Here is a 27680-nt window from a genome sequence, read left to right on the forward strand (position 1 = left end):
TCCTACTTCTCTGACCAACCGTAAGTGTTCATCTACTCGTCTGCTGCTTCTAACTCTGTGATTTAAAGGCTGGTGGATAGTCACAGTTAGGAAAAGGCTTTAAGGTTTAAGTGAGTCCAATTAACTCGGAACTTAAGCCAAAGGCTGTTTGCACACAGGAGGTATCTTACTTTGAAAGGATTAAGATGAACCAAAGAGACAGATGTTGCATCTTGCAGAGTTAGGGACAGATATGACTCACTGGTCCAGGTTGTTTAGACAGGAAACATCTTGTTGAGGTGTTGCAGACTGGTTTAAAACTTTTTTTTTTAATCTAAAATGTTATTTGTGATACAAACAGACACAACTATTATTATTTCTTGCATTAATTTATTTCCCATCAAAAGAAATGCACAGATCAGCAAAGCTACTACATACAAATGGCCATACAATAGCAATTAAATTTTTGTTCTTGTTTGAAGGTATTCAGTAAATTCATTTTTACACTTTGTACCTTGAACGCTTGCAGTTATGCTGCACTCAGCAAAACATATTAATCAGATCAGACCAATGCTGTTCTCCCATGTTCAAATGAAAAAGATCAGCCACAAACTACAGATCTGGACAGCTACCTGTTACTGCTCCAGGGAAATTACTGTTCTTACATACAATAAAGAAAAAACAAAAGTTTTGCATAGCTTCATTGTAATGTAGATACAGTACTGTAAGGCACTTAACGGACAAATTTAGGCATTTTAAATTCTACTGAATAAACCTTTCTGCCCTTCATTCTAAAACATCATCTCAGTATCTAAGGTTACAACATCTGGAAAAAAAACTTTTCTTTAGTTACATTTTTGCGCACTGTGTAAATCTGCTGCTCTCCTCTTTTCTTTTGGCATTAAGTCTCAAGTTCAACATTCTCAAAATATAGAAATTGGGTTCTTGTGCATAATACGACTGACACATTGTCCCATAACCCCACACAACCCAGTGTTTCAAAAAGACAAAAAAAAAGTTGTGCAATGATTTCGGGGTTATGTGGAGTAAAAGGCAACACGCTGTCAAAAAACGAGTCCCAAAACTGAAAAGAAACCAAATGTCCGGGCAAACTCCACATCCTTTCTACATAGACTGGCACTGTATTGACGTGGAGAAGAGTTTTTTCCCTTCTCGTCATAATTGTTGACGTATCCCTCCTTAGACCAGACTGAAACACTGGAACAGATGACTGTTTAGTGTTGTAGTCCAGCAGCTGTATGGAGGACTACATGTTCCAGCAGCCCACTGATTTTAAACAGAGGTAAAGAGGATGCTTCTGCTCTATCCAAGCTGGTCTTCATACTGTTTTCTGAAGCAGTCTCCAGCCGGGAAGAAATCCCAGCAGCGCTCCTGATACATTTTCCACACATATGACTCCTACAGTGAGACACACGTGAAATAATCAGTTCTAACTAGATGTACCAATCTTTCTCAGAAAAATAAAACAATTCCTCTGAATCTTCATGCACCAGCCCTGACACTCTGATAGTGACAGAATTGTAATTGTTTTGTTGTTTGATTCTTCAGAGAAAGGTTACTGATGTAGAGTTGTGCTGTACCTGGCCGGTGTGCTCTGTCTCATCCTTGTTGATAAGGTACATCAGGAAAAACCTTTAGAAACAATCCCAATGAGACCAAAAAAAATGTCAGGATGAGAAAAAAACAAGTGTACAAGTGTTATCCTCCTACTTCTAAGTCTAGTCAGAGTTTAAACACACAACAGAGAGTGGAGAAAAACGCTTGGGTGTGCCACTTTTTTGTTTTCCAGCATTTGTTAAATGGAAAATGTCAGATTCTGTGTAATCAAGGGACAATTTCACCTCATCTCCATCACCAAATCACCTGATGTCTCCCAAATCAAGTCTAAATGGCAACGGACGGCTGTTCCCTGTATCTCTGTGTGCATCACAGCACGCCAAATAGTGATGAATAGTGTATGAGAGCACGCTATCACAAACCTATTTTCCAATAAAGTTCATGGCATTAAATAGTGATGAAGCAACATAATGAGGTCCTCTCATGTCCTCAGGCCAGCTGACTGTGAGCGCAAATGGACTGAGACTTGCTATTGTCTTGGCTCTATAGAGGAGCAGTAGATGAGCAGGGAGAGCAGGAAGCACAGAGACAGATGGAAAGAATACCTGAAGGGAGCTACGGTTCTGGATCACTGCGGCAATTAGTAACTGTGGCCCTGGTGCTGCAGTAATGTGCTAAATCTATCAATCATGAGTTTAAATTACAGAAGAGGAGGGAACACATGTAGGAGACAATAATAAGCCTCGGTCATCCCAGGAGAAAGATCGCTGGAAGGTTGTTTACACGTCATACTTACAGGTAGTTGGCCAAATTGTGCTCTTGTAAGGTGTGAGTTTCAAAGCCGTGAGGTGTTGTGTCAAAGTAGTCATTGCCGATCCCACAAATGAAACATTTGGTCTGAGGACAGAAGATTAAACATTAATCAGACATCATGTCTTTTAGAGCTTTCAGATTAAACATAACATCTTGGTTAGATTAATGCAGCTATCCAGCCTTTTCCCAGGAGCATTGTGACTTTCTCTCCCCTTTCTTGGAGCCCCAGTTTGCAAAATCCAAAGCTTTTGACTAAAATTAGATTATTGACTCATATTTGAGACTAAATATTTTTCTTAAAAAATGACCTGAGGCTTGCTCTGACCTTTACTGGTTTAACTGACTGATGCTTAAAGAAGTGAAGAGAGATTGATGGATCCTAACATCAAAGTAGGCCACATGTCTTAACTCAAGATGTCCTGAGGAGACCTTTTCTAAGAGACTTGTTAATGCCAGGGGGCTTACTGCTTGGAAAATTTGTAAGAGTTTTATTTCAACATAGCAAAACGGGAATATTCATGTATTCAGTCTCTGGTTATAGCACCAGGGTGGTATTTAAATATACTCTGAGATAACAAAAAACACATCCTTACTCCACCGATGAACTCTGTCTCACCTCCATGTCTTCTTTGACTTGTTCCTGCTGGTCTCTCAGCTCTCCAAAAGCATCAATGATCAAACCTGCAACCACAAAGGACGGCTCTGATCAGTGTACAGTGCATTGTGGGTAAATACTGCATCAATACGTAGTGCTACAAAGTCTGTCATGAGTTTCAGAGTCTTTGCGTTTGTCGACTGTTAGTTCATCCGAAGTTTACCCTGGATGATGGCCAGGAGGATGACAATGACGAAGAAGAAGAAGGTGATGTCAAACAGGATGCGATACAGCTCGTAGGGGTCACCGGCTGGGTCCTCGATCTCGTCCCCAATTCCTCCACCGGCTCTCACCCCCACGTACATGTGGAAGAGGTAACACTGCAACAAACACACCAGGAGGGTGAACATGGGGCCCTTTAAGGCAGACGTCTGGTGTGTTTGATATGTGTGTTAAATACTTACTGTCATCATGTCGTCACACTTCATGTCAGGCTCATCCTCATCCTCGCTTTTGTTGTAGAACTTCCTGAAGAAATTGAAGGCCACCACAGTGTAGAGATAGACCACAACTGCCAGCAGACCCACTGTCAGCACCAGCTGCACACACACACACACACGCACGCACAGACAGCAGTCAGAAGAGCGTCATAACAAACTTTCCATCTGTTCATGCTTTTTGGGGATCAAGCACAGAGGTTAAGCTGAGCCCACACAGGGCTCACAAAGAGGAGAGAATGACTGGCTTCATTTATCAAACTTTCATGTAAACTACAGTCTGTTTGAGTATCTGGCTTAAAATCAGATACCAGCTAATTTACTTAACAGCAAAAATAGAAGCTGCCATAAGCTGCGTTTACACCAGTGAGCTTGTTCTGCTGCAGAGAGCCGAGTGCGGCAGGTGTTGTTGATTCCTAGAGGCTGTGCCATTTAGGTATACTTCCACCCTTGGAGATCGATGTGACATTCAGTTTTGATCCGTGCCTGTGGTCAGATGCCACGGGAGTCCCTGCAAGGACTGACAGCCAGGGCTGGGATTTAAATGAAGGCAACTGAACCATTTGACCTCTGTGAAAAATGTCAGATGATATTGGGTGCATGTAAAATGACATCCATGCATCCTTGCTTCCTTCATTTGCATCCTTTTCTTTTCTATGGTTCTTTGAACTACTGTGAAAAATACAGATATTTAGAGTGAAGACAGAAGACTTCACGAAACACTCACCAAATTTAAATTTAAATTTTTACTTATTATTGCTAAATCAAGCATCAATCTGTTATCAATCACAACATTGTCTAATGAGGGTTAGCTTCAAGTGTGACATCTGTGGACCTCAGAGTGCAGAGAAACAGACGCTTCCTATGTCACATCAAAACAGGTTAGTGTGTAATATTTTTCATTCAGTTAGAAAACCACTGAAGAGAACTTAAGGGCTCTCTTGTTATTGGAGATTTTCTGTTACTTGCATATGAAATGTGTAAAAAGAAGCCAGCAGCCTGTTTAGTTTCTGTTTCGTTTTCCTAAAATAAATTATTGATACGGTGTCCATGTTTCTCTGCAGAGTTCAAACCGGGTCCCAAAAAACGCCTTCAATGAGGCTGATGGGGATGAAGATGCTGTCTCAACAACCCAGCTTTACTCTGACTCTACAGTGACCCCTGCTGCTCAGAAGGAGATCTGCACCCTCACCTGTTTGCCGTTATGTGTGACAGAGGAGAGGATAGTGCGGAGGGTCTTGAAGCCCATGGCGATGTCCAGCAAATGAGCAGCGAAGAAGAAGTTGTTGTAGTGTCCCAGTATGGACATGGTGGTGTACCACACCAGATACAGGAAGGACTGTGGGTAAAACAAATGTGAAGATGAAGAGATTTAATCCGTAAACAATCAGCCCTTCATCCATTCACAGAGCCATTCACAGAGCAAACTTACATTGTCTGTAAACACCACTCCCATTTTCCAGACGTGGTACTTTGTATCGATTGAGCTCAACCTGGAAAAAAGACAAAGATGCAAGGATTTTATTTTTTGTTTGACCTCTTTTTTGCTCTAGAAGGAGTCTGTCTGCTCACCATGACACCAGTGAAGCCTCCTTGGCCACAGTTTCCTCTGTCGGGTTGAAATCCAGGGCACTTTTATCCAACCCTAGCAGTTCTGCTATCCTTTCTGCTCCATACAGGTCACCATACTTTTTAATCACCTACACAAAAAAAAAAAAAAACAGGAAGAGATGATGCCGTTATAAACTTCACAAATTTACTTATTCTGTCTGAAAAATGCATAAAGAGGAGCCGCTACAGCCACTCCCCCTGGCCTGTTTGATTGTCATGTCTAGCTCATGCATTTCAAACAGGAGATCAAAGTATTTACATTTAAGAAAAAAAAACACACAAACATAGTAGGCCACCTACCTTTCGTTTTACAAATTTATCCCAGTAGTTGTTGGGAAAGGAGCTGGAAAAGGCAAAGACACAGAGCTTCAAAAGTGTGTTGGAGACAGATTCAGTAACTAGAGAGCAGCTGACTCACGGAGTATTGATGACCAATCTGTCCCACTGCCCTTTGATGTCATCGTCAGATGGCTGCTCTGTGATGTAAAGGCCTGCAAACTCCAACTTCCTCGCTATCTCCTTCTCACGTTTAAACACCACCAGAGGCACCTTGGACACAAAGAGAGGTCAACTGCTTTATTAAGGCATTAAAGTTAATGACATGTAAGTCCATAGGACAAGGCATGGACAACTGCTGCAGGTGAACGTGGAGCTCTGAAAAATGAGACACTTAAATACTGGGGAAAAAAAAGTTGATTTTGTCGTTATTTTTCATGTGATCTTGTGGAGACATTCAAACTCAAATAAAGCAAAACTCTAAGTTCCTATCGTCTGGTGTTACTGTACCTTCAGGTAGTAGTATCCCACCACACAAAGGAACGATATGATGGTGTGCAGGATAGCCAGACAGCGAAGTGTCGGGGCCATGTAACCTGTGCTTTCCTGCAGCACAAAATACTCAAGTGCACCCTCATCTTCCTCCTCTCCAGCTTGCCCTCGACCGTTCCAGGGGTCTTCATCATCCGAGTAGTCACCAGTTACCTGAAGGACATGAGCGCAGGTACAGGTAAAGAGAAGGACAACAAAGACAATGTTCAGTCTTTTACTTTATGTGACACAGTTCCTTCATCTCAAGCTTACTTTGTAGAAGAGCAGGATGAAGTTGATAGCAAAGGCGACAAATAATGCCAAAAAACGGAGGTTGTAGAAGTTTCTGGCCAGATAATTCTGTTAAAAGAGAAATAATGGATGATGAAATTTTACATACAGACTTTTGATCTTTATGAAGGTAACTGTAGGTAAAGTATCTGACCAGCATCTTTGTCTGGTAGATTTCTAAGCCAGCAAAGAAGCTGGCTGAAAAGGCCTCTGGTGGTTCTTTCTTTGTGCCGAGTCTCTTCTTTGGGGCCTTCTTCTCCTCCACCGAGGACTCTGGGGGGGCTTCATCTCTGGCCTTGTCATGGTCTTTCTTTTCACCATCCTCAGAACTGTAACAGTACAACCTATGCTTTGAATATATTCTCAAACTGTTTTTTTCATAAAAGCAATTTTTTAAAAAGAAATGCAACTCCTCTCACGGGAAACTAGAAACACTTACTCTCCTTTCTCTGAATCTGATTTGTAGTCTCCATTTGACGCCTTCTTCTTTGCTGCCATCTACAACAAATGCAAGTTCAGTCAGTTACTTGAATCATCATTTTATTGTTGGATAACAAACATGTTTGAATAAAAAGTCAAAGCAAATCCTGTTGGCTTTTACACAATACAGTGTAGGAGCATCTAGGAGCACTGACCTGTGCCTTCTTCTGCTTCACAGCACTGGCTATAGACGGTGCATCCCCCACCACCACCTCTGACACATCTCCCAAACCTGGCTCCGTCCCATGTTTCCCCTCCTTCTTAGGCTGTATGTTCAGCAGCTCGGCCATCAGGTCCGCCTCTGCTGCGTCCCCTTGAGCCATCTGACTCATCTCAGCCAGCGCTGACGCCTCATTCGCCTCCATCTTCTCCATCTCCAGCACATCCCCATGAATCCCAAACTGGGTGGGGTCTGGCATGTTCCCTAAAATGTCTGTCACCTTCATGTTCTTTGCTCCTTCAACGAGGCCGCCCCCGAACATGGTGGTCCATAAAATATGGAAAAAGCCCCAGATGAGGCTGTAGATGAAGTGGAAGAGGCCTGTGATGATCATCCAGAAGAAGGAGAAGAAGCCTCGCACCAGCTCTCTCACACTCATCTTCCTGAACTTCCTGTACTGCCTCCTCATGCTCTTCAGAGTGAGCATCTGTCGGAAGTGGCTGAGGCTTTTTCTCATGGAGATGCAGGCTATCGTAAATGCCGAAGAAGACTCCAACATCACACTCTCCTCCTCTTCCTCCTCCTGGTTTTCTACCACACTCTGGTCGTCATCTTCCTCTTCCTCAGGACGCTCCACCGGGTCCGGCTCTGAAATTTGAGAGGCGAGCTGCATCTCAAATATCGTATCTTCACAGAAGTTTACGAAGAGCTCCATCTTCTCACTTTCCCCACCTTCATTGACGACATCAAAGATAAACTGACGCTTCGACTCCTTCACCTGAGGCTTTTCCCACTGCGTACGACTCGACTCACTGATCTCAAAGTAGACTCTCTCTATGCGCTTGGCTCCTCCCATGATCTCAATGCGACCTAAAAAAGGTTCAAAATAGCTGAGGACACTCTCGGCTAGGTCGAGAAAGGTGGAGAGGCGAGCGTCATGAGGCATGTGCTCGGAGAGGTTAGTCAGCAACACGGCTACATTAAAGCCGATATCTTTTGCAGGCTCATGAAATCTCTCCACAAACTGCTTGTAGCTGAACAAGTCATTCTCATCGGCCTCAGCGCAGGAGAGAAGAAACTCGATCTCAGACTGAGAGTACTGTTTCTGGTTCTCCATGGACTTCTGGAAATCCTTCTTTGAGATGACCCCTTTGCTCTCGCAGTCATACTCCTTAAAGCTGTCTGAGGTAGTCAGGTCCTTCAACTTGAGGAACATGTCAAAGAATTTCAAGATCATCTCCACGTTGCTGGAAGATTCCACTAAGGTGTCCACCATTTGTTTGCCAATAGTACCGTTGACAACATTACCTGTGAAGTGGAGGAAAAAAACAAAGAAAAATCACACAACAAGCACAACTTGTGTTTGATGCTTGATGAATTTTTAAATGCGTTACTATCAATCTGACGATATCTTTGCAAAATGATTTGAAGGAACATATAAGATGTCAAAAAGTGAACCTTCAAGTAGGGAGAGCATCATGACAATCATGTCTTTCTGCAGGTCCAGCAGCTCCTTCAACAGTTCAATCTGACTGGAGTCCTATCAGAGAAAAACAAAGAAGGACCATTTATGACTCAGACATCACACTATCATACACTAATACGTTGATCTCACTGTAAGGGTGCAGCTACACTGCCTAATATCCCAGTAAGATCAAGGCTGACTCAGATTGTTGGGACCCACAATGGTCCTGCTGAGGCCCAGAGGGGCCCTCTAGATAACATCCATCCATCAGCACCAGGGTTAATGTTATTCTCCTGTCTGGGAGCAGATGGCAGGGTCAGTCTGACTCATTTAGGGCCTCTGCGGAGTCTGTGTTCAGCATGCTATAAATCTGAGGTAAACTTTGATGCTCTGAATCCAAAGCCCTCCACCTGCTCTTCCCCCTCATCCCTTTACTGTCAGAACGGGCTCTTTCTCATGACCACTGGATAAGGTTACGCTGTTGGACTACCCTGGTGCTGGCTTTCTTGGGGACGGAGAAAATATCACAGATTGAGCCATGCATCATAAAGCTGAGTGGAATGACAAATGTAATTGTGCTGCAGCAGCCAGAGGTTATCTCTGAGCCTGGGGAGACCTCTAGTGGCCAATATTTATTAAGGCGCTCTGACTGACAAAGATAAACTACTTAAAAAAGTATTACTTTAAGTATTGTTTGAGCAGCATAATGGCATACAGATAACTGCAAAAACAAACCACATTATAAAAAAAAAAAAATTACATCACATCTAAGTGGCCTCTTTATTATCATTGTCATTTAAGCAACTTGTGTTCCACCCATGTGTATGAAACCATGCACTGTTTGTCTGAACTGCTTTGCTTTCCCTCGAATTCTATATCAGTATATCACCCTCCTATGTTGTTGTGCCTGGTTTTCTCAGACATTATCTAAATCTAAACACCAATGATTTAAAACTGACAAAATTGCAAGGCCTGAAGAAGGTTTTTCTTTTAATTAGTTAATCTAGTAGTTAATGTTAAAAAATGTAGACTCTAATGCACACTTTGTCTCTATTTGTACCATATTTCCAGTGTTTTTAGCATTAAAACAGCAGTCACTTAATTGGAAAACAAAACATCAGTGATGTCGAGAAGAGGAACACAAAGGAGACTTTAAAAGGTTTCCCTTTTCACAAACATATAGCAATGGAAAAGTTTATGGAGAAGAAAGAACAAACCTGGGATAATTTCATCTGCATGTTGGCAAAAACATGCAGGAAGCCCACCACAGCGTCCCACAGCCTGCTGTGAGCAAGACTCTGCTGGTTCCCAATACATGGACCCTACAGCAGGCAGGATGAAGGAGTTGATACAAAGAGGAGAGAGATCATCAAAAAGCACCAATTTCAGATCGCTTTTTTTTTTTTTTTTAATTTAGTGCAGTGTGCTGTGATTTAGTACCTGTATATACTCTGTCAAAGAGTTGAAGACCTGCTTGGCCACAGCAAATGCTCTGGAGAAGTTTCTCTGGCCGGCCTCATCTATAATATCCTTACCAGAGTAATACCAGTAGAAGTCGCTGATAGATTCCTAACAGAATAAAACATGGTTAAAACCTTTAAAGCACATTTACACATCAGTGGCAGGATATACCCTTCAATCTGTCTGGAACAACGTCATACCTGCAGTCTGAGTAAGTAGTCTACAGTACTTATGATGATGTTGACAGTTGTTGTATTTCCAGTCTGCGTCCTCAGAAAGTTCTGAAAATCTGGAAAACATGACATACTCTGTTGTAGAGGAGTGTGTTTGGCTCAAACTTTTGTTCAGCTTGATAAAGTCCACCTACCATTGTTGTGGCCCTCACAGAGAAGCTGCAGAAACCTGAAGAGATCCGTAGTAAACTCGTCGTTCTGCAGTACCTTGGAACCTGGAGAGAGGAAATGAGATTAACTGTCCTGTTGAGGGATAGGAGGGTCAGACACTCATCATTTTTATGTCAGAACAGGCATCAGGGCTTGCTTAGCTTTCACTTCCTCATAAAGCTGCTGCCTCGTTGTCAAATGACATTAAAATAATATGCAGTATATTTGGGGTTCAGAACACACAGACAGGGAACAATGCATCATTTCATAAAAGAAAACAGGGTTTACAGTAGGTATAAAACAGAGCTTGGTTGTTTAGCACCAGCAAAGCTTTGTTATGTTGTACAAACAAAGCTTTAGGAGATTTACTTATTATCATCTAGAGTTGGTTAGTATAAGTTATATTAGTAAACGCAAATGACAAGCAATGATTTTTTTTATTAAGAAGGTAAAGAAAAGTGGAGAGATTTGAATCAGTTTGGGGCATCAAGCCTGGACTGAACAATCTATCCAAATGTCACTGGAGCATGCATGCGTTCTTTCAGTCCAAGGTACAAAGAAGGTGGTTGTTTAGCATTCAGGGCAAGGAAGGAGGAGGAGTTGGGAGGGAGATAGGAGGGAGTTGAAAAGAGCAATCAGGATGTCAGCATTGCATAGGATGAGTAGAATCTAAACTATGTATTTACCCCGCTCACTCACGTTGACTGCGACCGATGACATTAAAACATGATCAGAGGAAAACAAACAAACAAAACAAAAGCAGACATAAGCAAAGGAGAAGACATTTATATTCAATCAGAAGAAGTAGGAACAGGAGAGAATGATAGCACTATAGAAATATCTTTACATACTCACACTGATTTGCGACAGACATGCGGTACGTTTAACAAGGTCTTAAGTACAGTCTGCTCGCTGGGGAGGTGTTTGCACTACTGAGTACCAGAATATCAGTAACCATCACTTATGCCTGAGCTTATGAAGTGACAATGAACTGGAAAATGTATGATCAAATCATAATTATTTACTGTATGCTACCCATCGCCTCACAATTAATGCAGATTTTCATGTTTGTGGATGTTGTGTTATGAGTGCTTTTTGGTGGCGGATAAGGCCGGGACAGGACTTGGACATACAGTAGGCACAGGTTCACCTGTCTGACAATGACATACAACATGGTACACGAGACACACATGACATGGAAAGGTGTTTTTACAACGACAAACTAAAGAGTGGATGTGGAGTCAGGCCGTTGCTGGCTTGTTGTCAAATTACAGTTACAAAGCCTGACTTAAGAGCAGTGAGCTGACAGTGAGCCTGGAGGAGACACAGAACGTCACACCGAGATCGGATTGTTGTCACTTTCATTTAGGTCACGTGTGTAACACTGAAGTTTACCATCAGTACTGTATTCTCTATTTACCGTCTTTATCATCCTCACTTACTTGATCCTTCTTCGGTAACCATCCCCAGACCTTCAGCTTTATTTTGCCTTTCAAAAGCATTCAAGTCGAGGACACTGTGGGAGATAAGAGACAAAACCTGACTGTGAATAAAGTATCTCATTTGTATGTAATATGGATTTTTAAGCCTCACTTTACCATTTTAGTGTTCTAATCCATTAAGTTGATGTGATCAGTGCAATAGTACAAAGTAAAATGGCTAAAACACTTTATCATTCCTTGATGTGCAGTTAAATTTCAACCTGGAGAAAAATCCTTCATTGTCAATAAACCTGTTTACCAGTAACCCAGATATCTGTGTACAATTTAAGATAAAGCACAAATTCTGTGAATAGTTATTTGAAGATTTCTTACCTGCATGACATCATCAGCCCAGATAAACTTTTGAAAAAGCCCACATCTCTTTTTTCCTTCAGGTAGTCGAGCATTTTCTGTGTGAAGACAAAAGTTGTACAATAAACATTGGCTTAATGTTGAGAGAGACACATGTTCTGCCTGCAGTCTCTCCCTACCTGCTGGACCAGTATGTTTCCCCCGTTGAGGACGGAGATGCCCAGCTTGAGGGTGAAAGTCACCATAGCAGCGAGTCGACCTGTTGAGCACAAATTACCTCATATAGACTCGAAATGGCAGATTTTGGATGACACAAGAATGAACATGTATTTCTTGTACCTTTGCTGGCACTGATCATTTGCAGCACCATCTCAGCAGCTCCTCTGTCATGAAGTCTGGCCTGCTGATACAGCATCTTCTGCTTCTCCATTTCCTTTTCCTGTGTAAATCAATAACACAGCAGCCACAAAACCTAAATATGAATCAAAACAAACTGGAATAGAGAAAGTATTCCTGAGAAGTCAATAGTACCTCAAATGTTTTCTCTTTCTCTTCCTCTTCTTCTTCTTCACCTTCAGCACAACTCTGAAAGAGATAAGGTTTAAAAAACTTAAAATGTTGCTGAACTGTAAAATTTTAGTAAATGCAACGAAGCATAGAGAATGACGTACCTTTGCCATCATATCTGCATATGCAATATACAAGGGATCCTCCTCCAAAGAGCTAACACAGAAAGATAGTAAATATATGATGGTTCAATGATGCAGAGTACAATCACAGCTCAAGTTTCACATGTAACTGTGAAGTATGATCCTAAACAGCTTCCTCCTGGATTCAGATACCTGACAATGTTTGAGCCCAGTGCATCTCTTCATTAACCAAAAAGCCTGCCAAAACTGTTATATAGCACAGATGGAGCATAGTGTGTAGGTGCCAGGTCGACAGGTGTGTTTACCTGCACTCAGTCAGAGCATTGTGGCTGAAATGCAGCACGAGCTGGTGAAGAGGGTCAGGCTGCTTTCTGATCTCCTCCTCTTCCTCTTCCTCCACTTTGGGCTGTGTTTTCTGGACAAACCCACACAAGTTAATCTCAGGTGTTCCATCTCTAAGTGAAATAATGGAAGTACCCACTTACCTTAAGAAAGTAAGGTGTATCAAAAAACACAGCAGTGGGATATTCTGGTTGCATGCAGAAGACAAACAAAAACCCCTGACACAATAATATATGCACATGCATACACACACTTACACACACTTGCGCATGCTCACACTGAAGCTAATGATCAGCAGTGTTAGAAGGTGGAGGCTGAAGATAAGCATGACTTTCCATGAGCCTCAGATTTCACTTTATCATAGGCTTCCTATGATAAACCATTCATGATAGCAAACACATTGAGACATAATTCATGAACTTAAGTTTGGACCATAAGTTTTTTCCTCTCTCTCAGCCTTAACCTCACATGTAGAGCTCTGTAGCCTCGGTTTTAAACACTGTGAGGATAGATGGGGCTGTAAAAAGAGCTAACAGAAGATTAGATTATGATAAGTTTTATTAATTTAATTTTCATCATTTGAAAGGAAAAATACCCACATCTGTAGGCACTGTGGGGAATGTCTCGTTCCAGCATGCCTCCGTGGTAGAATCTTTTATCTCTGTTTCATAAATCCTTGAGGCGTTTTTAATCTTTCTCTGCATATGGTGCTGTCATGAGAGATAAAGTGCAAAATATTTTAAGCACCTCTGTGAAGTTGTGGAGAGAGAAGTTTATTTTTCTTTCTCTACAAGCACAATGCAAGATTGTGAGTTTTATGGGAAATTCATGAAAGATGCCCATCTTTCAGAAGTTTTATTTAAGTCCAAGCATCTTAAAAAAAAGATGCCTGTCTTTAATGGGACACAGCAGTCAAAGTACGTCAGTCAGCTCTGACATCAGAGGTGATGTCATGCCTCCTAAAAATGTGCTTTTGGTTTCATCGTATGAATGACTGAGTGGGATAAAGTGGTCCTTGGTGGGATTGACTGCTTTTAAGCACTTTGAATACTAAGACAAAAAAAGGAAAGGAGGTGCTACAAGGTGGACGCTTATGACGGCTCTGGGGGATGACGCAAGTACTTACTGCAAGATCCTGCACTAGTTTCTCCTCAAAAGAGTACTCCTCTGTTTCTATCCATATTCTCTGATAGGCCAGGAGGAAGAGGTTAATAGAGCGATGCCTGAAGAAGGGTGAGAGGAGATTAGCCTGGGTTAGATAAAAGCAGAGCAGCAGAGAGAGGGAAAGGAGAAGTCATCTCTGAAGAGGTTAGTACTGGTTAGCTTGGGATGCTGGCACAGCCAACTGGTCATCACAGAGAGAAATGTCATGTTGTGTAGAAATGCAGAGGAGTCGGCTTGATACCAGACTAATCTGGTCTAGATCATGAGACAGAAACTTCAATCCCAGAATACTTTTATGCACAACCCCTCAACATGCACATTAGAAACAGTTTGAGGAGTTTTTCAACGGGTACACAAGAAGATGACCGTCCTGCTTTCTTTGGTATAAAGCTACTCCTAGCTTAGCATAGATAAGTATAAAACAGTTAGCCCAGCTCTGTCTTAAAGTCAAAAAAATCCAAACAAGCACCTTTAGTGCTCACCTGTTAAAGCAGAGATTCAAGTAATACAGCAAACACCTGTTAGACAAAACCAGACTGGCCTTTTCCACCTGCTCCAGCACTTTAGCTGAGCTAAGCTATCATTCAATCAATAATTTCTAACTTATATTTAACCCACAGATGGTGTAGTTTTTGTTAAAGAATAACTCCTTTAAAAAAAAAACTAGCTACATTATTGTACAGACCAGAACTAGAGAAAAAAAATCAACATGCAAATCTGTTTGGTAAACTAAGAGCACAAGTCGTAGCTGTGGAGAAGCTGGGGAAGCTGGGTAAGGTTTATAATGCAAAGGCATACAGTTGCAGTATTGTATCAGCACTACATTACCGTCAGCATGGAGAGCAGACTGTCATAGTCTGTGTTCTCATGCATTATCTCCAGCCAAATATGTCGGTAGGCATTCAGGAAGTAATTATTATTTGTGTGCCTGAGGGGATGAGGTACAAAAGAGTGTGACACTGAGCAGAGAAAACGGCTGAATAAAGAGATAAAAGAGAAAAGATGACATCTGAATGTGTGAAACTCAGGAGGCTTGACATTATCCAGAAGCTTCACATCAAACCTCCAGCACAAATCAATTAGTCCAAACAAGTACAATAAACTGCGTCTGCATTGTGAAGACTGTCTAATAATTATTAGCTATGCTGTGTCGTATTTCACTGTCAACAACTCTGAATAAATGAGTCATGCTGTCAGGCGGGCGGGCGGGCGCCACAGCCTGAGCACATATTGAAGATGGCCACCCCCAGGTTGGTCCTCATAATTGTTTTCTTCCCTACTGTAGCTCTCTGCCTGACTTCCTGTGATTGAGTTACAGAGCAGCAGGGCATGAAATTGCTAGTGTCCCTTTTTCTACTCCTTGATAACAGCCGCAGGCCAGACATTTGTCCTACACGTGGAGGGAGGGAGGCTGTGCATTAATGCAGGGTCAGAACTCACAGAGGGAGAAAAATGAGAGTCTTTAGTCATAGAGAAAGAGAAGAAAGAGCGCCAGCATTTGTTGACTGAAGTTAATTTAACAACTATTGCAGTACTGTTGCCTAACTGCTGTAGTACTATGGGAATCCACATCTTTGACTCATAGTTAAAGAACTTTTTGGCAGAATTCATTGCTGAAATCAGAACAGCTGAGAAGTACATGCTGTAGGTGTGAGGCAGACAGTTGTACCTTGGCAGATTATAAAGTGGAGCCATGCGGAAACAAGCAACAACCGCTCGCTTTCTCTGCTTGGACAGCAACTTCTGCCACACGCATTTCTTTGATCTCAGAGGTTGTTCAACCTATTTGGAAAGGACGAGGAAGTCAGTGGTGAGAACAGTAGATCAACATAACAGGTTACCTAAGGAGGGAAAAAAACATCTGACTGTCAAACTTGAGCATCATAATTTAACAAAATGAAAAAAAAGATAAGTAATTTAAATAAAACACATTGTGGTAGAGACCTCCTTTGGTTACTTAATCTTCTCTTTGCTTTTCAGACTCAAATGTTATTTGCCCCTGACATTGTAGGGTGTCATAAAGTTTGAACCCTGACCTGTTCCAGGTTAAAGACAGCAGCAGAGATCCTCTGGATTCGGTCCACCACTCTGTCCGGGTCTGGGAGCCCCTCACTTTTCATCGCTATATCCTTGTACAGGTTTAGCTGCCACCTCACTGCTGGGTCCTCTGACTGAGAGTGTATGACACAGAAGGATGTATAAAAACAAAAAAACAAAAAACAAAAACGAGCACAACATTTAGAAGCTGATGATAAGATGATGCTAAATCAGACAAGTTCACCTTTTCTCGAAGATGCAGGTTCTGCCGGATGTGATCTTTGACCTCTTCATCTGTGTCTCTCTGTTGAACAAAGAATCAGGAACATGGACTCAAGCACTGTTCTATTAAACTGTAATGCGTCAAATATGTGATCATGTTTAGGGGGTAATGATATATCTCTACATTGACTGTAATCCAGTGAGTTAAGTGTAAAATATGTTGCTGATGCATGATCCCATGAAAAGTCTTACCAGGAGGTAGCGAGTCTTGGCGAGGGAAATGAGCTCCTGGTCTCCTGGTGTGCACATGTTGAGGCCTATAGGCAGCATCTTCTTCAGAGCAGCCACGATGAGCGAGGTCTGAATGGAGTAAAACTCACCTCGCCTTTTCTTATGTCTCCTCTCCTGGTCTTGTCCTCCAGACTTAAAACAAAAAAAATCATACAATCAGTCTCAGACAACATATAGTGGTAAAAAAAAAGGCACGGCAGGTTAAGCTAGTTTTAAAAGCTAATACCCTTATCTTTTCAGGCTATACATGCTACTTACCTCTTCTTTCTTTTATCTTATCTGCACTTCTGCACTCCTTTTCAACTTGAAATGGATACCTTCACTGTATTTAACTGAATAGTAGACATACTCACTTTGTATCTTAAAAAGTCAGCCAGCTGAGGCATTTATTTTTCAGCCCTGGCAAAAACACTGACAAGACTGACTCTGTGCCACTGAAGCATTACTACACCAGGAGTCAGCTGAAAGTGAACTAGTTCTGGCTCTAGTGTTACCATTAAGGGGAAACAAACTCTCAAGCCAATATGAAGCAGCTGGCAAAGTGAAAACACTTATTTTCATATTAATGTACAAACACGGACATAAATGTTTACAAACAGTTAAACAACATCAAACACAACATCACATAGAGAGCTTCTGGGGACTACGAGTCAAACACACCAAGATAAAACAATCCATCAACTACAAACACACCGGTCACATGTAATCACATGGTTTGCGACAAAAGAGGAGAGGCTTCATCACTCAAGAGACACGATCCGCCCAAAAGGAAATGAGGAATGATGTAAGTTGAAAGTCACACGTGTTGATGAATGTAGGTCACAAATAATAAGGAACATTATGTTCAAAACTATACTACAGACTATATAGCACAGCGGCTCAAGCTATTGGCTTTTCTGCACGGTGACTGCAGCATTCAAGCCAATAAGCTGGCAGGTAAACGGCTCATGCACTGCATCACTCTACCTTTTCCTTAAAGGACTGTTTGAGACAGAGAGGAGGACAGAAAGAGAAAGAAAGGTCGAGGAAAAAGATGAGGGCGGGGTTAATGGAGGCACGCAGTCCTCGCATGGATGTGAACTTCAATGAAAACCATTTGTATGCCTTTAAACCACTAATCCAGGCAGACAAGAAATAAAAAGCTCTTGTTGTGCTTAAGGTGTGGAGGAATATTTGCCAAATGAGAGATGCTTGTTAGTTTTGTCATGTGTGGTTGCATGCATGTGTTGTTTCATAAACTCATACTCAAGCACACACAATCAAAAGTCAGGTCAGACATGATCCTGCTGGTTTGCGTTTTTCAGGTTTGTCATATTAGCAATGGGAACATCTTTTAATAATTAAAGGTGTCCTTAAATGGTAAATTTGCTTCCATAACAGAGACTTAATTGTGGGAGCATTTAGGCAGAAAGGAGCACAAAGCCTACCTTTGACATCTTTGTTTTATTATCTCCAGTCAAGAAAGAGAGATTGTTGATTTCATTCTGGACTACAAAGTTTTGCTCTTCTCTTTTAAAATTCTGCAGGAAGACAAATGCAAATAAGACATAGTCAAGTTCTGTCAGTTTTGACACAGTTTTTTTCACCAAATGTGTGGACAGAAGAAGCTTACATGTGACTTGCACCAAAGTATAAATATCTCAGCAACCATCCTGAAGAGCTCATTTGAGTCAGCATCTGGTTCTTTCAGCCACCTGGACCTGCAGAAACCCAAAAAGATAAATATGCCCTCTTTATCTTTTCTGCAAGCACTGGCATCCACCTGATCCCCTCCTAAGTACTTCCTGAAAACAATTTTACCCCATGTGTTAGTGAGCTAACCTGTTGTTATCCACATAACGGATGAGCATGGGGTAAAAGGCGTACAGGTCTCTGCAGAGTACAGCAAACTCATCCAGAATGAGCAGTTCAGCCTCCTGAGTGTCTCCTTTACTGTCTGCTTTCAGCAGCTCCTCCTCAGCCACCACCTTCACCGTCTTCTTCTTTAACTTCTCCAGTGTAGGCAGGAAGTGACTCTTCAGCAGGTCTGCACGGGCCTTACTGATGATGGGCTGCACATACACTGAACAGGAGTAAGGAGTAAAATATTACTTTTTTAAGTTCATTTAAATTGTGCTGTTGTGTGACAGGATTTAGGGAACCTTTTTTTTCAAAAAGTCAATGATGAAGAGTTTTTTAATGTTTTTCTGTTGCATTCTTGAAACCTAGAAAACATATAAAAGGAATGTGTTGGTAGCACTATAAGGCAACCTGATGTTGCTGCAATAGATGTTTTTCACTGCATTTCTTCTAACTATCCTAAGCTCTTGTGGAAACCTCGCACCCACCTGCAATCCTCTTCATCCACGAGGCTTCATCAATGCCCAGGTTGTTGTTAAGGATCTTGAGGATGTTGCCCAGAATGAGGCTCAGGTGCTCTGAGGTGACAGTGGTGCAGCAGACACTGCTGCCACTGGCTGGCTGGTTCTCAGGGCCCCTCTCCCACCAATAGGACAGATAGTTACACAGCATGGGCAGCACCACCTCGATGACATGTGGCATTTCTGTGTACCTTGCTCCAGATTCAGCCATGTCATTGATGTCCTTCATCAGACCATCCAGACGAGGCATACCAGGACACATTTCCTCCACTGACTCTTGAATACCAAGGACTGTAAAACACCCAAGATGACTTAAAATACAAAAGCATTACCCATCAGATCATATTTGAAGACTCATTTTTATAAAGAAGAGGGCTGTCTGTCATAGATCTACACACAATGTACAAAGTGTATCATTACATGCAGGAACAATACAAACATCAGCTTTTATTAAACTGTAATACAAAGAGTACATAATAGTGGCAAGGTAATTTTTATAGACAGTTACCTCATCCATAAAAATAGTAATTTGATTTGCCAAGTTGGTCCACCCTTACTAATGAAGTCTTTAATTTAGGATTATTACGAAAGACTCACTGGCTCGTTCTCTGGTGCTCTTTGTGTTGAAGACAGAGCAGGGGTTGTACGTGTTGAGCAGGGGCTCCAGGAAGGCCACAGGCATGGCTCCAGCCAGTGTGGCCAGACACTGACCAAGAGCTGGGAGCTGTCTGAGAGACACAAAGAGGATGAGGATTTGTAGAGAGTTTTTAAATATCTGTTATTTTTTTATCTCATGAAATTTAGATACCTCTCAACATAGATGTTTTTCCCCGTGCCCAGAGCATAAAGACTAGTCAGGATTCGATAGCAGGACACTTGAACGTCATCCACTGGAAAGAAAAAAAGATAAATCACATAAAATAAAATCTAATGCCATCCTATCGCTTCACCAGAGCCTCACCTAGGTGAAGTGATACAGATATGCCAATACCATCACAAATGTTGACACAAAACTGATGTAAAGCTTTGTTCAACATGTTTTTGAGCTACATAGTTTAGCCTGAGGTTATGCTACCTAATAGGCAAGCTAATTATTCTCGAAGCAAAGCTGAAGCTGGAGAGCTATTGGTTTAGCTCATGTGTTATAAAAAAACCCTTAGGTTCAACTTTCTTTTATACAGTACTTTGGCTACAGTGATGAACTCAGACATGTAAAAGTCATTTGGGATTTTGCTAATTCATCTGATGAAGGTAACTTAGTGTTCACTTGTGTTGGTAAGTGATAAATATGATTGTTGGTATCAGGATCTAAGATGTCATCACTACATTACAAAAACATTATCACTGACACTCCACTTCTTCAGCAGCCTCTTGCACAACATTTGATCATTTCTGTGCTGTCAGGACTCACAAAGCAGGTCGACTCCAAAGTGGTGTTGAGTGATGTGCTCAAACAGAGCGGTTAGAATGGGAAGCAGAGCTACAGTGGTGTAGTTGATATTCTGTGACACTCCTTTCATCTGCGAGCGGGAGTGAGTGAACTTCCCCAACTTAAGGTTCTCAAATGTCTTTTCCAGATCCTCCGCTGCGTTCTCAAAGAACGTCCTCAGCCCCACCCTCACCAGCTCGGAGCCAGACTTCATCACCGTCCTGGTGGAGAGAGTGTGATAAATGACTGAAACCAAATGAGGGAATATGCAAGGGCAGGGTTATGATAAAACACCGGATACTCCTTGGTATGCAAAGGACAACACTGTTGACCCAGAGTAGGACACACTCACATATGCAATTACTTCACTCTCACAGTCTATGGAGGTTTTCGTTCATGAAATATTATGAGTTACGAGTATCAACCTGACCGCCCTTAAAATGTAACATGATTTATACACTAAATCAAGCCGATATGTAAATGTAAAGTGAGCTTGCCTATATTGGGGCTTAGATGTATCATATGACACTCTGAAACAGCACAATGCATTATTATAATTAGGCTGTCCATTTTCAGCATTTCACAGTTCATAACATTGTTAAATAAATTAGCCATTGATACGCCTCGATGCTTCCCAGTAGGAAGGAGAAATGAAAGACAGAATCTGTGAGCATCAGCTGTAGCTCTTCAGCAAAACAAGACACAATAACAAAGTGCTGATTTAGCCTCATTATGTGTGAGCTGCATTAAAAACAGTACATTGTCTTGTAAGAACACTATAAGCCTCAGGCAACGTGGGGTGCATGAAATTTTCTTTGTTTATCCAAATGCTAAAAGATTCTTCCTGTTAAAGTCAGTGTATTCTATAAAGAGCTAAGTACCAGCTACTAAAAAGAAGAGGCTCCTGACAAATGTGCTCCCCTTGAAGGTTCAACACAGGTGAGATCATTCGTCAATGAAGGGAAAAAGCAGTAAGGTGGTTTCTGATGCACTTACTGTTGAGGCAGTAAATATAAGGCCAAGGCATATTTTTGCAAGTTGTTTTCAGGATGTTTATGACTTTATTCCAAACCCACACCCTCAAGGACTGATGTTAACACTTCAAAAAAATGCCCTCTCTGATAGTTTATTTTGAGTCTTAAGGAAAGCTACACTGCCAGCCTGGAGTGCTGCTGGCTTATTCATTCTCACCTGGTGTCTAGAGTGTGAGCCAGGATATGCAGACAGCTGACGATGGTGGTGGCATCACTCCCTGAAAAATGACAGTAACACCAGCTGTCAATAAAAATGTAAACATTTCACCAGGCAGTGAAACAACAAGCTGCAAAAGAGTCTAACTTATATTATTTTTGGCTAAAAGATCCCTTTGTGACCATGGTTGGTAGTGTTTTACATGATTTGGTAAGAAAGTTGAATCTTAAACAATAACTTAAGTTTTTTGAACAGTTTTACTCATTCATGATATCTAACAGAATCTCAAATAATCAAAGATCAGTTTGGCTGAAGTTGCTTTTTTGGAATAAAGATAAAAGATACAGATAATAATTTGGGTAGAAACGCATAATGTTCTTTGCATTATTGAGGAAAATCCATACAAGGCGTAACCAAGTCCTTATGTCTGTATAATAAATATGAAGCTACACGATCTGACTTGATGTAGCTTTGCATTAAAGATGCTGATTTTAACATGTTATATCTGCACAGTAACATGCTATCCTAATGTTTAAGACCAACAGTGATAAAGTTTTACAATAGGAAAACTCAAAGGGCATCCAAGAAAATCAGCTTAAGACATAACAAAACAATAAGCACCCATTTTTACAAAGCATACAGACGCACACACCTGCATCCACACTCACACAGTTGCTCAGTCAGTTGTAATCAGCTTACCAAAGAGAGAAATCCTATGTCTGACAAGAGCTGCCAGTTTACAAAACAAGCTGGAGATATGATGGATAGAAAAGGGAGTAATTTAGACAGTTAAAATGAGTAAATCTAAGAAGAGAAAATTAGTTGAGAGACAGTGAAAGTTTGGTGGCATGCTATATTCTTTTAGAATAAAGAAACCAAATGTTTAAACTCATTACCTGGTAACCATCTCCTTCTCCTTGTTGGAGGCGTAACCGCTGCTGCTCAGGTTTTTGTTGGGGGAGGAGAGAAAGTAAAGGGAGTGGTTCTTGAAGTACTGGTCGATGAGTGGAAGAAGAACCTGAAGAAAGGGATTATTAACAACAAGATCAGATCATGTGTATGGATTCTGAACACAAAAGGTGTATTAACATCACTCACTTTTGCAAAAAACTTGATTTCTTGTTCATGAGGGGACCGGTCTGTTTTTCCACTGGCAGCCATGGCCTCTGGATTGACATAAAATTGCATTTCAAATGGTCAAAAACAATCCAGGGTGAGCTTTCTTCCTGTCAGGTTTCATGTAATTTATCAACTTACCCAGGTGAGCAATGAACTCTTGAGCAGAATCAACATACTTCAGCAGCTTTTTGAGAAATTTGTAAGCAAACCTCTTCTCCATGGAAGAAGAATCCTGCTCTAAATCTTTTAAACCTCTGCAAAACAATAAGATATACACTCAGTGAAACTGGATTTTTTATGTTTTATTTTTGTTGTTTTTGATGAAGATTAGTAATTTTAAAGAGTAAAGTTTCTTCAAGCTATTAACATGATAAAAACCTTGTGATGCTGTAACCATTGATCTGCAGGAAACGGAAAAGGTCTTGAGCCTTCTCTCGGTCACGAGCCTTCTCCTTGGCTGTCAGTGTTTCATATGGCACTAACAGAGGGTGTGTCCCTCCTCCTGTAACAACCGACAGCTTTTTGTGAGACTTAATCAGCCATGCCTCTCTTGTTTCAGTCTGTATAACTGCAAATTGTGTCATCAATTGAATTGACTTTTCATGAGAATCTATCAACTCAAGATCAGTGAAGGGAAACACGTAAATACTCTGAAGTAAACACAGCAACACTTAACATCCACTAAACCACACACACTTTTCCTCCTCTGTGGTTTTGCATTTGTCTGTGTGATATACGTGTCTATGATTCACTTCATTAAGGAATCACCTCTGCTGCCGAGGTCACTCTTTTTCTTCTTGGCCCAGATGTTATGGTAATTTTCAGCTAACACCTCCACCATCCCCTTGGACCAAAAGACAAACAGCACATCTTAGTGAGGGGCATGACTCGCCCACATAACTCATTCACAGCCAAGAAATATAGCTTTCATCTTGATCCAGGGATTGTTTGATGTTGAAAAGAAAAAAAATGCATGAAAACAAATTTGAGGTTGCTCACCTGCAGCTCTCTTGACAGAATCACATTGCTTGTGTCTATAGGGCTTGGATTGAAGCCATTTGCCTGAAGTTGTTGAGAAAGATGCATGTAAAATGTGTGGCACAGAACAGAAATAGTTGCTAAGAACACTTTGATAGCACAAGATTTAGGCTTTACTAGCATTTGTTAAAGGATTAGTCTGTCTTTAGGCTGTCAGTCTATTATGCAAGAAGATTAGCTACAAAAATTAGCTTTCCGTTTTCTAACAGATCCGTTTTAAACTGATGAAAGCTCTTTGCACTGAGGGCAGTTTTAAGACCACACTAGTTATTCAGCCTAACAGCAATAGAAAACAGGATACAAAATTAAGCTTCAAGTTTTTCTATAAGAGGACATATACAGCCATAATAAGAGTGCACATTTTTAAATCTTGCACAGCAGCCCAAGTCAGTTTTAACATATAGGAAGAGTGGATGAGCCAGAGGAGACTTTGAAATAGAAAGAGTATTTAATACATAAACTGATGCAACAGTCTTGTCAAACAGCACAGCAGAAATTGTTAGTAAATGGTTGAATACATTAAGTACAGAGCTTAAGATCAAAAGGTGTTTAAAGAAAAGTATTACACATAAGGGATAAGCAGGAACAGTTAATGTTAGCAAAAATAGTCTCTAACAGCTGAAATAGCTCAACTACGCTAATAATTCACAGACAAAATAATTAACACTTTTTTTAATAAACTAATGAACCTTTTACACTTTTTAACAAGGAGTCATGTTAAATCTCAGTAATTAGAAAAAGACAGACACAACTATTGAGAGAGTTTGTTTTAAAACTTAATGTTAATTAGCATTAGCTTGTAAACGAAACCAACTACCTGACATTGTTAGCTCAAGCTATTTAAGACAGTTGATTAAATCTAATGTTAAGATTAAAATGGCTACAGGTATTTTAACTGTGAAAAGAGTCCAATAAAACAGCATTTTTGTTTTGAAACACTGAACTTAAGCTAGAGGTGAAACACTTCGATTAGTTAGCTACTAGTTAGCTTACTACCACTGACAATTCTTAAGTCAACCTTAGGCAGTAGTAATGTGCAAAAGCAAAATGTACAATGTAAATTTGTTTGTTAGAAACATAAATTATCAACTGAAAATCATGAAGCTTACTCTGTGTGTCGCACTGCTCACTCTTTGCTCTTCATCCCCTATCCCTGTCCTAACTTCATTTATTAGCTTCACTCCCCATGTTGGGCTCTTTGTGTTTGGATGTCCTTAATACTTGTTGCTGCCTTGTTTTTGTAGATATTTGAAGTTTCTTTGTTTCTGACCTGATTTCAGGCACATTTTCCAGCCTGCTTCTCATTACCTGTTTGCCTACCCTCCTGTCATCAAAAACCTGCCTGTTAGTTTTTTCACCATATGAATTTAGGTTTTTTTCTTCTGCACTCCCAGCTTTGAGAGCTAAGAGTCCCTTCTGGCTTTGAAGATTAGCTTTATTTGTTAAATTTAAACCTGACATTTAAGTCATTTCCAAGATAAACCAAACAATCCAAAAACATTAAAGGATTAGGATTTTTAAAAATACTTTCTTATGAGCTAATCATCACTCCTGAGACCAATTCAGTGGAAAAATTGGCATAACTGTATGACCATTTCACTCAAAACAAGCACTTTTGATGTTTGTGTGTGTTAATGGAGTACTGTCTGCTCTGTACCTGTGAAGTCTGAGAGATCTTTCGCATTTTCTCAGTCTCCCTCAGAGACATGGTTTCACCATCTTTTGTCCTGTCGATGCTCCAGCCCATTGCCAGCATACTCTTCAGGGACTCTCTAATAGGCCATCTGTAAATCTCTTTCTCCTGGTGCACACACACAGGGATGGGGGACAAGCCCAGAATCCTCAATCTTTAGGTTATCTCTCTGGTGTTAACTGTCTTCACAAATCACATATTTAACATTTTTACCTTCTCTGTCAGGGCTTTGTAGGTCCTGAGCTGAGGGTGTGTCTTAGCTTTCTCATCCACACAATCTCCATATTTCCATCCAAGCAGCACCTAAGGCAACAGTACAGAGGGATGTACAAGGGTGAAGGAATATTCATGGCTTTCACAGTCCCCTGAGGATGTGATTTAGTATTTGAAAGACTGTGTAGGAGATTAACTGTGCATCACACATTATGGAGCCATGGTACATTCAGTTCCTGCTGTCCTCAGCTTTTGTTAAAATTCATGCCGGATGCAACAACGCAGGCTATGTAGTTGGCACAAAAGAAAGCAGAGGCCTGCCACACAAAGACTGGCACAATTATTGCCAGGATACCCAGAGGACCTCTTTTAGAAATATAAAACATTTCACCAAAGGAACCAGTCCTGTGATAATAGAAAACAAGGACTGATTTGAATTTTCTTGTACGTCGATACAGCTGAAGTATTTCCTGCTGGTTTTGTAAGCAGTATATCTTCACAGAGGCTCTTTAGGTGTCCTCATTCTCTAACAACACTCAGACCTTGTTCCAGGTCAAGTGCTTTGCACTTTTCTATCAATTTACCCAGAGGAAAGGGTTCACATTTGGCCTTACCTTCTCAGCTGACCATTTTTCATGAGAATGTTCTGCGTATTTGTTGACAAAGTGTTCAAGCTTCTCCGGGAGAGCGATGCTGGAAAAAAATCGACAAACAGTCAGCTTGTGTATGCAAATTAGGTCAACTAAGTCATGTACAGTCATGCACTGTGCATATCACCACATGTGTGAAACGATCAAAAGAGAGTTCTTATTGACATTTGGCTACATCTTGGCTTACTTAGCAGTATTGATTGGTTTGGGGTCAAAGTTGCCCTGAGCATCTACAGAAACAGGCTTCTCCACCGTGGTGCTGATGGAGGCATCCACGTAGTCAGGCGGCAGAGCTCCAGCTATGGCACTCAAACAAGGCATGGCCATCTTGAAAAGCTCTGCATCATATTTCTAAGAGGCAAGAGACAGAAAATCACTGAGTTCGAGCAAAACTAAGTTCTTCATGTTCTATTTTAGGCAAATTCATATTTAAAGAAAGCATGTAATGTGTTTAGCACTTCTAAAGTGGTACTTAATAGAGCTACACAGCTACTTCAGCAAAGGGGAGGGGAGTGTTAAAGAATTATTCTAAAAGCTGAAGAACCGAATTGCAAGAGGCTTTGGATCAATGATGGTTGTCGAGATATTGATGTTTTCAGGCCGGCCCTTTGCACAGCCTCCTTTCATGAGTGTGCATTTAGCAAGATGTGCTGAGTGCAGCCATCTGCATCATGAACAGACCTCACAATATTAGTGCCAGCGAGTCCTTCACATACACACGTTAATCAAGACTGTGGTGAATAAGGTGACCTATTTAACTGTTTGTCTCTGCAGGAGGGCATGTGTGGTGTAACAGTCTCTTACAAATTGCTTTTTATGAAGGAGGAAATGTCAGCCTTTTGCAAAATTCAGGTTAGTGGTTATTGCTAAGAAAATGATGAAGTCACACTGGAAAGGATGCTGATGAAAATCCTTCCTCACCCTCTGGGACAGAGAATCAAACACTCCCCAGAAGATTTTCTTGGTGAGCAGCAGTTCATCCTCTGAAGCTGTGCCATAGCTCCCCCAGCCTGACGGTAGGCAGTAGTACTTCCAGTTCTGCTCATAGTGGTTGGTTAGCAGCTGGAAGAAAAGAGAAAAAGTCAAACCAAGTAATAAATAAACAGAATTTAACACACAGCATGCCCCTGTATTTTAATGACAGGCAGCACAAACACTGTGCTCCTAACACACTGGCACTGGGACATGCAGGAATAGCAAACAGCACCCAAAAGGAAATCAACCACCCACGCTCAGATCAAATGAAATCCAAACGTGTACACAGAGCTATAGGACAAGTGTGTGTGGAATCTCACAGGCTGGTCACAATCTACTACATCTCCAGTTTCTCTCCTGTGAAAGGCGGATGGAGTAGAGCAGTGGAGCCAA

General features: G+C 41.1%; 1 protein-coding gene across 1 annotated transcript in view; it reads right to left on the reverse strand.

Annotated features, from left to right (window-relative positions):
• Positions 1-364: 364 nt before the first annotated feature.
• LOC141806323 (ryanodine receptor 3) overlaps positions 365-27680 on the reverse strand; it is a 125771-nt gene continuing 98455 nt past the window's right edge. The window contains exons 52-106 of the mRNA XM_074691773.1: positions 27234-27374; positions 26500-26663; positions 26277-26355; positions 25663-25752; positions 25414-25557; positions 23718-23780; positions 23487-23562; positions 23097-23220; positions 22857-22972; positions 22698-22765; positions 22496-22617; positions 22299-22348; positions 21600-21660; positions 20391-20629; positions 19788-19869; positions 19577-19707; positions 18947-19270; positions 18441-18681; positions 18232-18319; positions 18047-18139; positions 17586-17600; positions 16581-16751; positions 16351-16410; positions 16106-16240; positions 15739-15851; positions 14032-14128; positions 12869-12978; positions 12585-12636; positions 12445-12498; positions 12253-12352; positions 12093-12172; positions 11935-12011; positions 11563-11636; positions 10807-10824; positions 10105-10185; positions 9938-10026; positions 9717-9845; positions 9494-9598; positions 8270-8351; positions 6807-8119; positions 6611-6669; positions 6326-6500; positions 6154-6240; positions 5860-6054; positions 5492-5622; positions 5374-5416; positions 5035-5162; positions 4895-4955; positions 4655-4801; positions 3430-3564; positions 3189-3345; positions 2987-3051; positions 2354-2454; positions 1581-1632; positions 365-1398 (exon numbers count right to left, since the gene is read on the reverse strand). Of these exons, the coding sequence (XP_074547874.1) occupies positions 1303-1398; positions 1581-1632; positions 2354-2454; positions 2987-3051; positions 3189-3345; positions 3430-3564; positions 4655-4801; positions 4895-4955; positions 5035-5162; positions 5374-5416; positions 5492-5622; positions 5860-6054; positions 6154-6240; positions 6326-6500; positions 6611-6669; positions 6807-8119; positions 8270-8351; positions 9494-9598; positions 9717-9845; positions 9938-10026; positions 10105-10185; positions 10807-10824; positions 11563-11636; positions 11935-12011; positions 12093-12172; positions 12253-12352; positions 12445-12498; positions 12585-12636; positions 12869-12978; positions 14032-14128; positions 15739-15851; positions 16106-16240; positions 16351-16410; positions 16581-16751; positions 17586-17600; positions 18047-18139; positions 18232-18319; positions 18441-18681; positions 18947-19270; positions 19577-19707; positions 19788-19869; positions 20391-20629; positions 21600-21660; positions 22299-22348; positions 22496-22617; positions 22698-22765; positions 22857-22972; positions 23097-23220; positions 23487-23562; positions 23718-23780; positions 25414-25557; positions 25663-25752; positions 26277-26355; positions 26500-26663; positions 27234-27374 (7083 nt within the window). The 3' untranslated portion in view covers positions 365-1302. The remainder of the gene's footprint in view (positions 1399-1580; positions 1633-2353; positions 2455-2986; positions 3052-3188; positions 3346-3429; positions 3565-4654; positions 4802-4894; positions 4956-5034; positions 5163-5373; positions 5417-5491; positions 5623-5859; positions 6055-6153; positions 6241-6325; positions 6501-6610; positions 6670-6806; positions 8120-8269; positions 8352-9493; positions 9599-9716; positions 9846-9937; positions 10027-10104; positions 10186-10806; positions 10825-11562; positions 11637-11934; positions 12012-12092; positions 12173-12252; positions 12353-12444; positions 12499-12584; positions 12637-12868; positions 12979-14031; positions 14129-15738; positions 15852-16105; positions 16241-16350; positions 16411-16580; positions 16752-17585; positions 17601-18046; positions 18140-18231; positions 18320-18440; positions 18682-18946; positions 19271-19576; positions 19708-19787; positions 19870-20390; positions 20630-21599; positions 21661-22298; positions 22349-22495; positions 22618-22697; positions 22766-22856; positions 22973-23096; positions 23221-23486; positions 23563-23717; positions 23781-25413; positions 25558-25662; positions 25753-26276; positions 26356-26499; positions 26664-27233; positions 27375-27680) is intronic.

This window comes from Halichoeres trimaculatus, unplaced genomic scaffold, assembly GCF_033239565.1.
Source record: "Halichoeres trimaculatus isolate MK-OKI-2021-1 unplaced genomic scaffold, fHalTri1.1 fHalTri1_scaffold_17, whole genome shotgun sequence".
In the NCBI taxonomy this organism is placed as follows: Eukaryota; Metazoa; Chordata; class Actinopteri; order Labriformes; family Labridae; genus Halichoeres; species Halichoeres trimaculatus.